Genomic DNA, 16735 nt, shown 5'->3' with positions numbered 1-16735 from the left:
AACTGCTTTTAAGTAAGCTGCTTCAGAAGAAAGATGCTTTGCATAGACATTGTTTAACTTTAGATTGCTAACCTTCTCTTTCATGCCAGCATCTGTCATGGCTACATGTTGTTTCAACATGTTTTCTACTCACTTGCTCCTTTATATCTCAGAAAATATCTTCTATCTATTATATTCTACTAAAAATGCTTGCGAAGGTCAACTATTAATCCCTAAATTCCACATTTGTTTTGGATTGCATCTTTTTTTACCTTTCTGTTACACATGACACTCTGGAAGTTCCTGCATCTTTCTTGACTCACATGAGACCATTCTAGATATTCATTCCTAAATGCTGATAACTTGTGACCATGTGGATGGCTAGCAGCACCTTAAAATCAACATCCAGTCAATTCTAAACACTTCTGTCCTCCTTATCCTCCAGTCAGCAGCTCTGCCCTCTTCCTTTCTCTGTTCTTCCAGTCATCAAGCTTAAGGTTGTCTTTGACCCTCTATTCTCCTCTCTCCTGTAAACAAGTGGGTTTCAAATATTTTCACTAATCATCCAATCTCTAATTAATCATTTGGTGAAAATCTGAAAAGTAACACTGCTAAAACGGTAACTGCTCTAGCGAATGGGAGAAAGAATTGTTCCTCCTTACCTCAACAACAGTTAGTAAACTTGGTCTCCTCCATGAAGGTCATTTCCAGTCTCACTCCTGGAAATTACCACAGGTAATTCAGAGCCTCAGTTAAGGCTACCTAACCCTCTATTCTCATCTGGTCCAATATCTACTGTTTACCACGTCCAGATTCATGGGTCCAAACACAGTTCTGATGGACATGGGCCCTTATGACAGGCACAAGGTGGTGGCCTACTCAATATCTACTCTCTCCTTTTTCTATAAGAAAATAATAAGTTCTGTGCAGGTGTGGGCTGTAAAGTGCTCTGAGAAGCTGGACCCTTCCCTCATATCTAAGGAATAACCATCTCTTTCCAGTGGTGGATTTAGGGGAGAATGTGTACACCATTTCTGGCCTATGGGAGCTTCCGTAAATTTATCACTCTGATAAAAAGAGACATGTGCCAAAGGAGAGGCCCTCTGTCCTCTTCTTACCTCTGAATGTGATTTGGGGAAGACATGATAATTCTAAGTTGTGGCAATCATACTGGGACCTTACGGGGATCATCAAGAGAGGCTGACTTTCAGCCCTGGCACCACTGATCATGAAATTATTTAATTCCAGATTTTCTTGTTATCTGCATTACATAATGTCTTTATTGTTTTTTAAAAAATATTTTTATTGGTTTTTTTAGAGAGAGAGAGGAGAGAGTGGGAGAGAGAGAGACACATTGACATGAGAGCAAAACATCGATCTGGGGCCTCCTGCCCACCGCCTCACTGGGAATCAAGGCTGCAATCCAGGCATGTTTGCTCACCCAGAATTGAACCGGCAACCCTTCAGTGCATGCGATGATGCCCAGTCAACTGAGCCACACCAGCTGGGGCATATAATGTTCTTATTGTTTAAACAACTTTTGGAATTTTGGTTATGACTTTACAACTGAGAGCCTACTATCAACACCCCAGGCTTCCCCAATGCTTAATGGATCAAGTATAATTCTTTGCCCTAATATTCAATGCCCGTCCTCAGTCTAATTTTTCAGTATAATTTGATACAGCATTGTACATTTACCATTGATGCCAGCCAGACAAATACCCTGTCATCTCCGGCCACATGCTCACTATTTGCTTCACTCAGCATGTGTTCCTTACATATCTCAGTTTCCAGTTGTCAGCTCCCCAGCAAGTCCTTATTCCTCATCCTTGGGTTTTCTCTGTAAACTTACATGGAATTTCTCTAATATTGCTGTACTGCAATTATTTATGTGTGTCTTATTCCCCTCTGTTGCAAGATCCTTAGGAGCTGAGATTAAGTCTTCTCCAACTGTATGCTCTGCAGTGCTCAGCATGGTGCCCTGTACATAAGCAACCCTCTGTAAATGTTTTTTTCAGCTAAGATAAGCCTTGCTTTCATCTAGTTTCTTGCTGGTGAATCTCAAAAAGGGCCAAAGACATTGCTCTCTTGGAAATAATCTGGTGTTAACCTTAATCTGAAAACTGATTAAATGGAAATATTCATATATCATATTTCCAAGCCATAAGGGAGACTTAATTGAAAAATACAGTTCAACCTCTTATGGCAACAACATTATGAACTCCCTATGTTTGGGTTCTAACAGTATGTATCATTAATTTAACCTATTCACTTTGACAAAGTAATATTTATTGAGTGGATCACCACTCTATCCTGTTATTACAAATGGTACTTATTATAAACCTTTTTGAATTTCAAATATTGTATACTCCTTAAACACATTTAGTACTTATTTCTCTATAGTAGGGATCATCTTCAAATGGGATCAATTCCATGTTGAGGTCTACTTCAGGCATATTTTTTCTGAAAAACTCAAAGTCCATGGGCCAAATAATTTTTTTTCTAAAGAACTGAGAATGAGCCATCAAAATAATTATAATGATAACATTATCATATCTAGAAAGAATCTGTGTTCATTACTAATATCCTCTTTTATAATTAGCTTTAGCAGGATATGTCTTTTAATAAAAACAGTTATTTTCATGATTATTTTTGAGGCTTGGTTGAGAATTATCAATTTAACATCACTTAAAAAATTCCAGCCCGGCCAGAGTGGCTCAGTGGTTGAACATCAGTCTATGAACAAGGAGGTTATGGTTCAATTCCTGGTCAGGGCACATGCTGGGGTTGTGGGCTCAGTCCCGTTAGGGGGCATGCAGGAGGCAGCTGATTGATTCTCTCTCATCATTGATGTTTCTATCTTTCTCTCCCTTTCCCTTCCTCTCTGAAATTAGTAAAAATATATTTTAAAAAATTCCAAGTGAAAACATAAATTAGTTGAACTAAGCATACAGCTTGATTTGGTTTGCTTACTTTTCACCATTTAAAATACACTGTATTACCATATATTTGCCTTTATTTTCAGTCATGTTAACGCTTTGGCCTTAACTTTCATATATCCCAAGGAAATGCTGAATTTTAGAAAATTAAATGGGTTTTAAAAAACACCTATATACACAATAAATTCTATTGTGTTTCCTTTTCCTTTTAAATTTGTTGAAAGTACATTGAAAGTTAGTTTCAGATTTTAGGCCAAACTACACTGAAAAGGAAAATTTTGATGCAAAAAATATGGCCTAGAGATTTATATATCAAACTGTGAACAAAGTTACTTCTGGAGAGGAGTGTAGAATGATAACTTTTATATGCTTTTTTATGAGTTCATGTATTCCAGTGGATAGGTACATGTGAGAACACCAATCTACATTATTTATACTTACACTGATAGATGTGGAGAAAGGTCTCACTGAGCTTGTTGGTGAAAAGAGGCTCAGGAAGGTCCCGGAAGAACTGTTTCACCATGTCTGCCACGTCATAAGCAGACTGGTCCTCGTAGTTGACGTTCTCAGGGAAGTTCTCGTTCATTTGACGTAAGGCCTGGATTCTAGATTTCACACCAGATTTTCGAAAAAGGCCCACCTGAAACAAGTCACAGGGACATGTTAGTGAGGCCATGTTTGCCCCAGACATTCTCTTCCTAAGACAACATCTTGGTAGAGATGAGAAGGTGTGGAATCAAGCCTGGATAAGCAGCAAATGCATCCAAGTAAGTAAACTGTAAATGACTCGTTTAGCTACTTTTGGTTGCAGTTGAACACTGATTCCTCTTCTAAAAAATGAAGATAAGAATAATAATACCCCACCTCACAGGGCTATTGAGGAGACTAAATGAGAATATATGTGACTGTGCTTAGTAACTTCTTAGAACACGGTAGATATTATTATTTTATTCATTCATTCAACAGGTAGTGGTTAAATACCCACTATTATATCAGGCATATTTAAAGCTCATTAGTGAGCATAACAGACAAAATTTCCCACCCTCCAGTGTTGACTTAAGTGTGGGTTTGAGAAAGTTTGGTCAATGGAAGGTTTGGTGGATCCCAGATAAACAGCCATATCCAGTGCTCCTTTTGGGGGTGAGGTTTATAGTAACGATAAGCGTGTATTTTTATTTAAGAGTCTTATAATGCTTTTCCTTTTTAGGAATTTTTGTAACACTGGTTATGCATGTTTTTCAGGTGATGACTGGCACTTACCACTCTGCCTGGTTAGTTATTATGTGCATAAGCTCTGGATCTAGTGAGAATGATTCCTGGGTGACCCTTCTTCAGACTTCAAGACATTGTCTTATGCCTCTTTCATCCCTAAGCTTTAGACTCTTACCCCATTTGACAAATAAATGCAGCAATAAGGCATGAAAGAAATGAAGGCCTGATAGGGATGAGGGAGGTAGAGCAGAGACCTATGAGATGGGAGGTTCCTGCAGGTGATGCTCAGGGCCCTGTAGACTCTGCATATTCTGGACTGACCTCTACCTCCAAAAGAATGAGCTTCCCTGGGACCCCTGGTTTACAGTGAATTAGTATGTTTGCTATTTTTAAATGCCTGTAGGACACTGAGTTGCTCAAAACAGTCCTTCAACTCTCAATCTCCACTTTTCTCACTCCCCAAGGACTTACATGTTGGCCCACTTTTGAAAGCAAGATGGAAACATTCCCAGACCAGTAAGCATTGGCCCCTCCTCTCTAGACCTGGAGGAATGTGCCAGGTCACCTCACCACTGCTCTGTGTACCAGGCAGGCCTCAACCCAAGTTCAGGTGTCTGAGGAGAGCTCTCTTGGTTGCTGCTATAGAGAGCAGCCCTAATTCTTTAAAATTGCAGTAACAGCAAGGGAAGGATTCTAAGCAATCAGAGAATACTGAGGTTTTTGTATATGTCAGCTGAATGGATCACAGGGGAATTATAACCTGCTACTTTTTGTGGAAATAAAAACAGAATTCTTAGTGATACGTTTTTGCATTCCAAGGCTTATCACCCTAATTCCACAGATGAGGCTATTCAGGCATGTCACTTAAATTATTAACTACTTTAATTTTTATCCTTAAAGTTTGCCATGTCTAGGAAATGCAACACTTGGCCATACTTGGGTGACTCTCCAAGAAGAATCTAAAGAACCCTCTGGCAACTACTCCAAATTTCATCAAAATGCATGAGAAGAAAGCATGTACTGTCAGAAGAAAACTACAGGATGTCAATTGAGTGCTTACTGAGGTGAGATCCAGCCTGAATTTGTTTACATCTCAACTCTTCTAATTCTGGAAGGAGGCCCAGGACTGTGCCACGGGCTGTGTTGCACAGGAATCCTCAGAATCTAAGTGCCCATAAAGTGAATTCTTAAGTGTGAGTCACATTATCTTCAGGTGAGTTGGTGTTTACTCAGTCTGAGAATTCCGGTTTATTATTTTTAACAGCAGAGAAAAATTGATCAGGATTTACTGGTATAAAGAGAATAAACTAGACAAGTGTTGGTGTGAAAATTGCTGAGCGTGGTTCCTCTTTTGTCCATTTCATCTTCCTGGTGTGGTTTCTGGTGCACAATGGTGTGCATGTACATACATCTCAGCAATGTTTTCTTTGTATTGTTCTGTTTCCAACTTTCTTTCCAGTTTCATCAAATATTGTTATTTTAATTATTTTAGACATGTCTGGAGCACTCCAGCTGTGGGCTCAGAGCTGCTGGTTCTAAATTAGGTCTCACAGGCTGCCCAGAGAGTTGTCAGATATTTATTTGTTCTTCCTCAAATTCTGACAATAACCTTTCTGCCCCACCCTCAGCTTCCAAAGGATGTGGGAAATATCTGTGGATTTTGTTAGAAGCACAGAAGGACATTTCTTTTCTAACCCTAATAAAGAAAAGGTGGTCTGAAATCAGACCAGATTCCATATGTCGTAGCTGAGGCTGCAGAAGGGAAAGGTGGAAAGAGCCCCAGTCTTTAAAAATGTGTTTAAGCTGATGGAAGAAGTAACCCTGGAACCATCCCACTTCCTGACTCCTTACGTGAGGCTCATGTATTTCCTGCTGCTTTAGCCATTTGGGGACTTCTGTTATGAAGATAAATGTTGGGAGCTTCCGTAAATTTATCACTTTGAAAAGTAACACTGCTAAAACGGTAACTGCTCTAGAGAATGGGAGAAAGAATTGCCCACTGAAGGAGGTCACCTCAGATCCCTTAGCTTCTTAAGAGGAAGACTCAAGGAGTGCACAGTGTCTTTCATTTGCTCCATGTCTGTCACTGGTAGACAGGCGACCAGGGCCTCACACTTGGTTTAATACTCTGTTGTCACTGTTTTGAAATTCTCTCCTCTCTCTCTAAAAAAACCAATAAAAATATTTTTTAAAAAACAATAAAGACATTATGTAATGCAGATAACAAGAAAATCTGGAATTAAATAATTTCATGATCAGTGGTGCCAGGGCTGAAAGTCAGCCTCTCTTGATGATCCCCGTAAGGTCCCAGTATGATTGCCACAACTTAGAATTATCATGTCTTCCCCAAATCACATTCAGAGGTAAGAAGAGGACAGAGGGCCTCTCCTTTGGCACATGTCTCTTTTTATCAGAGTGATAAATTTACGGAAGCTCCCAACATTTATCTTGGTCCCATAGACCAGAAATGGTGTACACATTCTCCCCTAAATCCACCACTGGAAAGAGATGGTTATTCCTTAGATATGAGGGAAGGGTCCAGCTTCTCAGAGCACTTTACAGCCCACACCTGCACAGAACTTATTATTTTCTTCTTAACTTATAAACAAGGAATTTCACATTGTCATACTCCCACCCACTTCAAACCCTCCATAAAAAGGGAAGAATAGTGGTCAGCAATGCAAATTCATTTTATATGCATCTCCCTTGCTCATGAGCTCTTATTTTATAAGGATGAGTGATGAGTGCTTCTTTGGACTAGTTTTTTTATTCATCTCTCGTTTGTCTTCCACTTAACAACTGAGCTATGCAAAAGCAAGCATTCAAGGTACAATTGAAAAAGACAGGCCCCAGATCCTCACTCATCTCATCCTGGGTAGGCAACAGGGAGTGTGATGAACAGGCAGCAGGTAGAGGACACTTGTACTGAGTATGAAGAATCTTCACAGCATAATTTGGCTTTTAAAATTTACTTCTCCATTAGGAGAAGTTGGGCATGAACACTGCATTAGAATTCAAATTTTATCTAATAATATTAGATCCCCTTGTTGGCATCCTGTTTGTGCTAATGATGTTTCTCAGGACTTCCATTTCTTCTTAAGAAATGTGCTCAGCTAATAAAGAAAGATTGGTTTTATTCAGAAGACAGGGTCCTAAGAGTGGTATGCTCGGTTTTGATTTTAAGCACTGTGGGGTTAGCCTCTCCTGCAGAGACCTCATGTTTATCAGGAGCCTGGTAGAATCTACACTTCTGTGTACAGTTGATTTAGGGCAAAAATAAAAGCTCAGCCAACAAAGCAAGGCTCCTCTCAGGCAATGCTATGTCTGAATACTAATGATTCATAATTGAAGGCTAAACTCCCTTATTTCATCTGCAGCCTTATTTCAGATGCAAGGTCCAAAATGATACACTGTGTTTGGTCACATATAAACTGCTCTGCACTTAGGAGTGTAGGAGGTGAAACGTTGGCAATGTTTCAGGGCTCTGTCTTCCACTGTTTGCGATGAATGCTTGTGTTTGAGATGAATGCTTATCTTCAAGGGAGGGGGCCCAACTCAGGGCAGGAAGCCTCCCTCCCTGTGGGTAAGGGCAAAACCTTGGGGTGTCCTGGATGTGGTGTGAGGGGACCATATAGAGGGAGGCACCACAACATCCAGCCACCTGTGATTTAGAGGAAGCATATTCTGAGATGTTCTAGTCTTCCATGACCTTGGGGCTGAGATCTCAAGATCCTGGGCAGACCTGAATCTTTTCAGTTCAAAGGAGGTGCTTTGGTGAAGAAAGAACATCCGTTTAGTGTTATGTCTGCTTCTTCCTTGTGACGACTCTTGCCCCCTCTTTCTTTTCTGATTCATTTGCTTTTATTTGCTCTTGTTCGCTCTGAAGTCTCCGAGACAGTCTTCTTGACTGTAGTTTTCTTTGATTCTTCATTATGTTTCTCTAGTTTTCCCTGGTTCCCTTCCTGTTACCACTTCATTATTTACAGGGATCAGAGGGGTGGGTGTTTTCACACTCTGTGATGATGAAGGGGAGGGACATACATTGCAGAGCCCCTGCCAGTGTTGAGTGCCTCATAAGGTGTAACTGGTGATGATGACACAGATTCTTACTTTTGACTGGTATGAAAAAGGGTTGACATATTCATTTTGGTTTTATTTAGAATCAGTATTTATGTCCTTGAAATAAGTCTTTCCTATAAAAGTTTGCCGGCATTCTTTCATAATTAAAACGTAGTTATGGCTTGAAATGGAGTGTGGGAATAGACAGTGAGTAGGGATTGAGAAGGTTTTGGTGCCCGCTATCCTTCTCTCTATTCATGTCTTTTGCTTCAAACAGCAAACTGGACCAATAATAGTAGTAACACTGGTGCTGCATGTTTTTCAGAATCTATAGGGGCCATGGCTGACTGGTTCCCAGTCTACCTACACTAAAGACTATGTGATGAGGACAGCAGGTATTACAATTCATTCATTTATACCTAATCTTGCTCAAGAAAGAACTCCAGGCTACTTACAATGATCTATAAAATACAATAAGATGCAACTAAATTAAAATAGAAGAGGAAATTAGGAGTGGGAGGGAAAAGGGGATCATACATTTAATTAACTCAAAGCTGGCATCAAACAAAGAAGTTATTCCTATTCTGCTGCACTGAAAATTGGTATCTGATTCATCAAGAGACCATCATGATTCTACTAGTAACTTTGATCTTGGTATTAGGGTTGATATAAGCATCAATAGCCAGAATCTTTGAGTTCTTGTAGCTTGGCTCATTCCTGTCCACTGAGCCAGGGGTAAATCAATAAAAATTGCAAATAATCTTTGGTTTCTTCACATGACATTAAAGAGTATAATGAACAAAAAGCCATATTGAATAGTTGCAATTTATCAAGTGACAACATGTCTTTTATTTTGGAAAGAATGTCTAAGAAACTAATGGGTATCAATCTGGAGAAAAAAAGACTTGCTCTAGACATTTATAGGATGGGTAGCACTTTGGGCCCAATCATGGTATACCATGTGGTAGTCCCCAAACAGTCCTGGAGACAGAAAATGATCTCCAAATATTTTATTTAGCTTGAACTTTTAAATCAACTCTACAAGATGAGGGCATATTTGATTTAGCTGATATTTGTTTTCATAATTTACTTGCATATTTTAAACAGTTGTAAATAAATTTGTCTTTCCTTTAAGTTTTCCTGGTCATAATACTGCTTCAAAAAATTAATAAAAGAAAAGATAAAAACCAACTCTTTTTAAAGAAAGATAACAGGGCTAAAAGAAATGCTGTGAATTCAATGGTGGCATTAGGGCAATAATTAAAAAGGAAATTAAATATATAATTTTTAGGGAACACAAATTAGACATCACAGCTGAAAACTGACATTGACTTTCTGCAGTCTCTCCAGGGAGTCATTCAAGGTGCCAATGAGAAAACATGCTCAAGCAGCTTGACAAAGATATAGCCTGGTCAAATTAAATATCTATCTATATATAAAAGCCTAAGCGACCGAATATCTGAACTATCGATTGACCAGCTGCTATGATGCGCACTGACCACTAGGGGGCAGACGCTCAATGCAGGAGCTGCCCCCTGGTGGTCAGTGAGCTCCCACAGCCAATCTCCCATGGATGGCCAACCTCCCGCGGTCCCCCCCCATGACTGGCTGGCCCCGATCAGCCCCGATCGCAGGCCAGGCCCAGGGACCCCACCCATGCATGAATTTGTGAACTGGGCCTCTAGTTGACCTATAAAGATCACAGTGCCTTTTATTTTCGGTGAAGCACATTTTGTCTGATGCTGGACAATGACTTTGTCTGGCATTTCATAAATCCAAGCCTGAGTTTGGGGTTTCCAACCATACCTGGTCAAGGCAGTTGCTGCGAAGATATCTGAGTGCTTGCTGAATACTCTGAGGCAGGGGCTGTCCCGTTCTCTGGACATGAACTATAAGAGGAACGCCAAAGACAGTCTTGCCTTTGTAATCAGGAACTTTCATCCTCTTCATGAACTTTGGAACTGACCTAGAATTCACAGAAACCAGGTCATCAAGCCTCCTGGGGCCTACTGCTGAGAGAGGCTGTGAAAGCAAGCAAGAGGGGAAAGCCAAGCTTTTGTTGGAATACCCAACAGGCATCAGGGAATTCAATATTTCTCTCTTAATTAATCACAGTACATGGAAGGACAATGTGTGCTCCTTACCTATGTTAGAACTCTATTATACAGCATGATTCACATTAGCAGATGGATTTATGGCTCTGTTTTCAGATCAAGTGGTCGACTTTCTAATTTAATTGTGACTACATACCTCTCAAGTAATAAACACTTAAAAGTCCCCAACAAGACAAAATGAAACTTAAAAACTACAAGAAGAATGAACTTAGTTGGGTTGGGGGAGAAAGGAGGGGAGAGAAGATAAAAAGCATTTCTTGGCTATAATTTTCTGTAATTAATTGTACTTTTAAAGGAATTTTTAATATTTAAGCACATTAATTTGATCATGGAACTTTTAACTTTATAAATTATTTTTATAAAAGCATTGCCAATTCTTTTATATACATAATATATACCATAGGACAATTAGTGACACATTTAATATTTTTTCAAATCATCTAAAATAGGTCCACATTTAAGTTCCAACACATGCTTGGTCAATTCCTTATTACAAACGTTTTGCTGCATGTTCTTGTTTTTATTTTCCAATTAAATAAAAGCAGACATGTCCCTGAAGAATGAAATGCCTTTTGAATGAATCAATGCTCTAGGTGTTGAGCTCTGCATTGGCCTGAAGGTACAAATAACAGATGTTTCCTTGCAAACTGCCAGAATTACTTTACAGCAAGTTTATTTTTAATTCCTCCGTTCACAAGTAATCATCCTTTACTTGACTTTTGTTCTTGTTGGACACTGGCAGAGAGCTACAAATAAAGCCATGCTTCCTGCAGGCTACACCCCCTCCCAGCTGAGGCAGCCCCGGAGGCAGACAGTAAGGCAGAACTCTGGGCATTATTTTCAGGAGATCAGCAAGTAAAGGCAATGATCAGGTTCTTCAGAAATCAGAAAGCAAGTACTAAAGCTTTTGAAATCACATGCTTGGCTCTAGCCAAACGATGCCCTCTGGAGTGAACATGCTACGCACCATGTCCAGCCGTGTTTGTTGGACATGGAGTGCTTCTCCATGATGGCCGTGAGGCGGAGCAGCGAGAAGCGCTGGAGCAGGTTCAGCTGGCCGGCGGTCTGGTTGCTGATGTGGGGTGATGCCGCGGATGGCTGAGGCTGGTGGGAGAGCTGGAAACTGTTCCATCGGAGTCGCCTGTACCAGAGAGACCATCAGAGAGGCAGTCAAAAAGTGAATATGTTATCCGGAAACACAGGATGTGACTAATTTTTAAGTGGCTATTCAAAATAGGTTCAGTGCCAAGAAAATAGCCAAGCAAATGAAAACAGAACAGACCAAAGAAACTAGTTTTCCCAAGTCTGATGAATCTGGAAAAAAGTCATTATCTGTTTCATTAGGAGGTTTAAATAAGTTATGTAATAATTTTTACTTGTTCATCCCTAAATTTGCTCCCAAATGTTGAAAGCAGCTGATTGTGTGTGTGTGTGTGTGTGTGTGAGAGAGAGAGAGAGAGAGAGAGAGAGAGAGAGAGAGAGAGAGAGCGCTATCTCAATGTCTGGGAGCACTAGAATATTTTCTATTGCTACCCTGTCCCTGCACTCACCTCTCATTTGGTGTTGAGATGGAGCCTGATAGGCACAGCTGAAGCACTCCTGATGTCATGACACATCAGTGAGTCCCAAGAGACATCACTGCCTCCACTAGAAGCACACACATTATTACTTTCTACCAGTTAGGCCCATCCAAGGCCATTGTTCTAGGGCACTTCTGAAATGGTCTTTGTACAATACTTTGTAACTGACATTGTAAAACCAAACTAAACTTATGAAGTACACACCTTATATAGCAGAATTTTCTCATACAATTAAATTAAAAATAGTTTTAACATTTTGGGTAGAGATATATTTTAATCAATACTGTTGCAAGGTCATGGGAAGCACCTGTGTACAGGCACTGGGCCTCCATTATCAGTGATTATCTATGGTACCTCACACAGACCTTTGTACATAAGCTCATTTAAAAAAAATAAAACTAAGATGGAATTAGAGGGTACACTCAGAGAAATAAAAGTGAGATAACATGGATTCAATCACCCTGTTAACTGAAGAGAAGACATACTTCTGTTCAAATGATTCCTAACCACATACATCTCTTAACAGTGTCAGGCATTTAATAAGTGCTCTATAAATGCTTAAAAAATAAATACACAGACCATAATTATTAAGAAGTGGATTAAAAATCATTTCACAAAAGCATGCCACCAACCTGTTTGGCCTGGTCAGAGAGGCCCCTACACCAGAATCCCTTCTTTCTTTGACCCCGGTGGTTTCTGACTCAGTAAGTGATGTTCCATCTCTTTCCACATCACTGGGTGTTGTCTGACCTTCAGAAACAGAATTGCCTTCGAAATCTAGGGTGATCTGATTAGGAAATGGGAAGGGGCATAAGCCAGGTTTTCCAACCAAAGCCTCATGTGCTTGCAGTTCAGGCAAGACATGCTTTGACCAGTCATCCACTCCCTCTTGGAGCCCACTGACGTGGTGCAGAATGTCCTCGAAGTGAGGGAAGAGGTCATCTTTCTCCAAGTCCAAAAGGTCTCCTGTGCTGGCATACAATGGAACGTTGTCGTAGATACTGACTCGACTTGCTCTGTGGCAGGAGGCCACGAGCCCGGGCTCCCTGGCACAGGGGCCGTGCTGTCTACCCAGGGAGATGCTCCCAGTCCTCCAGTTCACCCCATTGCTGTTGTCTGTTGGGGAGAGGCTTTCGATAGACAGTGCCTTCGGGAATGTTCCTGGTTTGTGATCCTTGGGAATGTGTACTACCAAGTTCTCCTGGGAGTGAAACTCATGTGTGTGGTTTTGGTCACATGCATTCCACAGTGCTGTCCCAGCCAGCACATCCAGGTCTTCTAAGTACATGCCCCCACGCTTGTTGGCCTCCTGGCATTTCCGTTCCTTCAGGCCAGGTGTGCTCAGCCCACTACTGCTGTTTTCCAATGGGCTGCTTTCACTACTCCATTTGCTGGAACATTGAAGCCCTTTACTGCAGGCAGCCGGGGGCGAGTTCTGGAGATCTCCATTGGGAATTTGGATGCACTGCATGGCCTTAAAGGACTCTGGCTCCTGCTGTAGCACAGGCCCGCTGATCACCAAGCCACCTGTCTGTCCCTTATGCCTTCCATGTGCTCCTTTTGCTCGGAGTGTTTCCATGCGTTTCAAAAATGATTTGGCTCTGGCCCTGCTGGGTTTCTCATTCTTTGGGTGGAAAGGGTAGTTGAGAGCATCTTTGGGGGACTGTGGGAGGCTGCTGCTGAATACCGTGGCATCCAGCATGACTGGGCTATCAGGACAGTACTGGCTGGAGCAGTCAAACGCCTCCCGGCCGGTGCCCTGGCTGCCGGGGTGGCTGCCGGGGTGGCTGCCGGGGTGGCTGCGTCCGTCACTCCCACCACTGCTCTCGCTGTGGATGGAGCAGACCTCGGGCTCACTCAGGTCTGTGAGGACACTTTCACTGCTGATTGTGTTTCTCATTTTCATGTCTCCGGATGACCCATTTCTGTCTCCCCCAGGAAACAGTGTGTGGAGGTTGTCCACACGAGACCACCGCCGACTGGTTCTTTGGAAAGTCCATTTGTTACTGATACAGAGATCTTCTTCATCTGAGTCTTCACCCTGAAAAACATTAACGATAGTGCACATTGGCTTGTGGCTCAGATGAAATGGAAAATCTAGGGCCCAGGGGCATGGTCCTCCCACCTCCTCTCCCTTCCCTCCATTTTATGCACACCCTCTGGTTTTTTGGACACCTTTGGGTAAAGGTGATTCCACCATCATGCACGGTCCTGCACACCCTCTCCCTCCCCGGTGGCTAGAGGATCTCTTCCCAACCTGCCAAGCTTTCTTCCTTTAAATTTTCATAGAGTTTCTGAATCATTCCTTTTTCTCTGAGAAGATTTTCCTGACTGATTACAAAGAAGGTATAATTACCATCTGACTAGACAGTCTAAATCTGAGACATCTGTGGTCTCTTTTTCACACAGAAACTTAATCCTGCCATAAAAAGCAGTTACTTCTTTCCTGAAACCTCTTCACTGAGCTCCACGACCATATTTCCAGCTTCCCTCTTCTGAACCTCAAGGTCACTGTGTCTCAAAGCTAATGATCCTTACCTTAGTCTCCCCAACTTGGTTCTTATTGTATACTAGAGGCCAAGTGCACAACATTTGTGCACTGGGGTGGGGGGCCCCTCAGCCCGGCCTGCAACCTCTTGCAGTCTGGGACCCCTCGGGGGATAGACATCCCCCAAGGGGTCCTTAGTGCTGCCACAGAGGCAGGAGAGGCTCCCAACACTGCCTCTGCGATCACCAGCTATGAGCCCGGCTTCTGGCTGAGAGGCACTCCCCGTGGGAGTGCACTGACCACCAGGGGGCAGCTCCTGCATTGAGCGTCTGCCCCCTGGTGGTCAGTGCTTGTCATAGTGACTGGTCATTCTGCAGTTCAGTCGATTTGCATATTAGGGTTTTATTATATAGGGCTAGAAGCCGGGTGCACGAAATTTGTGCACTGGGGGTGGGGGGGTCACTCAGCCCACCCTACCCCCCTCACACTCTGGGAGCCCTCAGGGGATGTCCTACTGATGGCTTAGGTCCACTTCCTGTGGGCCTAAACCATCAGTAGGCCTCCCTCTGCAGGAGGTAACCTGGCTGATAAGGGGAAGGCACCACCCCCATCACCCCGCTGCTGCTACCACTGCCCGCCGCCACAGCTGCCAAGGTGTTTTCATCAACACAGACTCCAGTCCCTTCACCACAAAAAAATGACAACTTTCTTTAGGCTTTTTAAAGATGTCTCTTTCATAGGATATGACATTTCTTTCTTTCTTTCTTTCTTTCTTTCTTTCTTTCTTTCTTTCTTTCTTTCTTTCTTTCTTTCTTTCTTTCTTTTTCCTCACCTGAGGATATGTTTCCATTGATTTTTAGAGAGCGTGGAAGGGAGAGGGAAAGACAGAGAGAAACATCAATGTGAGAGGGACACTGTGATTGGTTGCCTCCTGCATGAGCCCTGACCTGGGCCCCGGCCAGGGAGAAGCCTGCAACCTAGGTACATGCCCTTGACCGGAATCAAACCCAGACCCTGCGGTTGGCAGGCCAAAGCCACTGAGCCAAACCGGCTAGGGCAGGATATGACATTTCTTAGCCCCTCCAGCAGCAGACCTTCGTTTTTTCCTCCAGGAGTGTGATGGAAAAACCCTAGATCACCTTCTTGGATTCTTATTAGGCAAGTTACCAAGAACACTGCGAGTAGCATATAGGGAGCTTAGCCAATGAGTGGTCAGAAAAGGTGTTTCCTCGGCGGGACTGCTGGTGAGGGCCTGCTCTCGGCCGCGAGTGGACCCTCTCCCTCTCCCTTTCCCTCGCCCTCTCCCTCTCCCTCTGATCCACTCTCTCTAAAAAGCAGTGAAAAAATATCCTCTGGTGAGTAATAAAAAACAAAACACAGAATAACAGGCCTCCTCCTTGGAGATGCTGAATATGTAGGCCTGAAAGAGAGATTTCTTGGCTCTATGAAGATCTCTACATGAATTTTATTAACAACCAGAGGCCTGGCGCACAGAAACTTGTGCACTGGGGGGTGGGGGGTCCCTCAGCCTGGCCTGCACCCTCTCGTAGTCTGGGAGCCCTCAGGGGATGTCCAACTGATGGCTTAGGCCCGTTCCCTGCGGGGAGCAGACCTAAGCTGAAGTCTGGCCTCCCTCTGTGGGAGGTGACTGGCGGGCTGATCAGGGGACAGCACAGACAGTGAGCAGCTGGCCCAACCCCCCATTGCGCCACTGCCACAGGTGGCCTCCCTCTGTGGGAGGTGACCCCGGTGGGCCAATGGGGGGACAGTGAGCAGCCAGCCCGCCCTGATTCGCCCCTCCACAGTCGCCGGTGGCCTCCCTCTGTGGGAGGTGACCACTGCGGGCTGATCAGGGGACAGCACAGGGGTGGCCCCGCCCCAAATTTCCCTGCCGCTGCCGCCACCCTTGGCCTCCCTCTGCAGGAGGCGACGAGAGGACGATCATGGGATGGCGCCGGCCCCCATTGCCCCACTGCTGGTTACCGCTGCCTCCCCACCCCATTGCCGTCCCCTCCCTCTGCCCTGGCACATGCCTTGGCTGGCCTGGTGCCTCCTGCTTGCTGGCCCTGCCCCCCGCCGACCAGTTGTTCCGCCATTCGGTCGATTTGCATATTACACTTTTATTATATAGGATATTTGGAAAATTAGCCTAAGCCACAACAATGATTCAAGTTTGTGCTTTTCTGTATTCCAGGGAAGAATCAAATGATCTTTTGTTTTATTGTGTCAAAACAAAATTTTGCATGTGTGAAATACATAATTCTTATTCAAATACATAATAGCAGATGCAAAAGTTCTGTTTAACTCAGTGAAGGGACTGGCAGGATGATAATGCTCTTCAAAGGAGATTGCCAAAGATGAAAG

At 43.1% G+C, this 16735-nt stretch overlaps 1 protein-coding gene across 1 annotated transcript in view; it reads right to left on the bottom strand.

Annotated features, from left to right (window-relative positions):
* The window catches only part of STARD13 (StAR related lipid transfer domain containing 13), a 208038-nt gene that overhangs the window by 20947 nt on the left and 170356 nt on the right, over window positions 1-16735 (bottom strand). The window contains exons 5-8 of the mRNA XM_008160312.3: window positions 12516-13924; window positions 11271-11444; window positions 9996-10155; window positions 3360-3558 (exon numbers count right to left, since the gene is read on the bottom strand). Coding sequence (XP_008158534.2) covers window positions 3360-3558; window positions 9996-10155; window positions 11271-11444; window positions 12516-13924 — 1942 coding nt within the window. The remainder of the gene's footprint in view (window positions 1-3359; window positions 3559-9995; window positions 10156-11270; window positions 11445-12515; window positions 13925-16735) is intronic.

Source organism: Eptesicus fuscus, chromosome 8 (genome assembly GCF_027574615.1).
Source record: "Eptesicus fuscus isolate TK198812 chromosome 8, DD_ASM_mEF_20220401, whole genome shotgun sequence".
NCBI classification, from domain to species: domain Eukaryota; kingdom Metazoa; phylum Chordata; class Mammalia; order Chiroptera; family Vespertilionidae; genus Eptesicus; species Eptesicus fuscus.
This window is presented reverse-complemented; position numbering and strand designations above follow the sequence as displayed.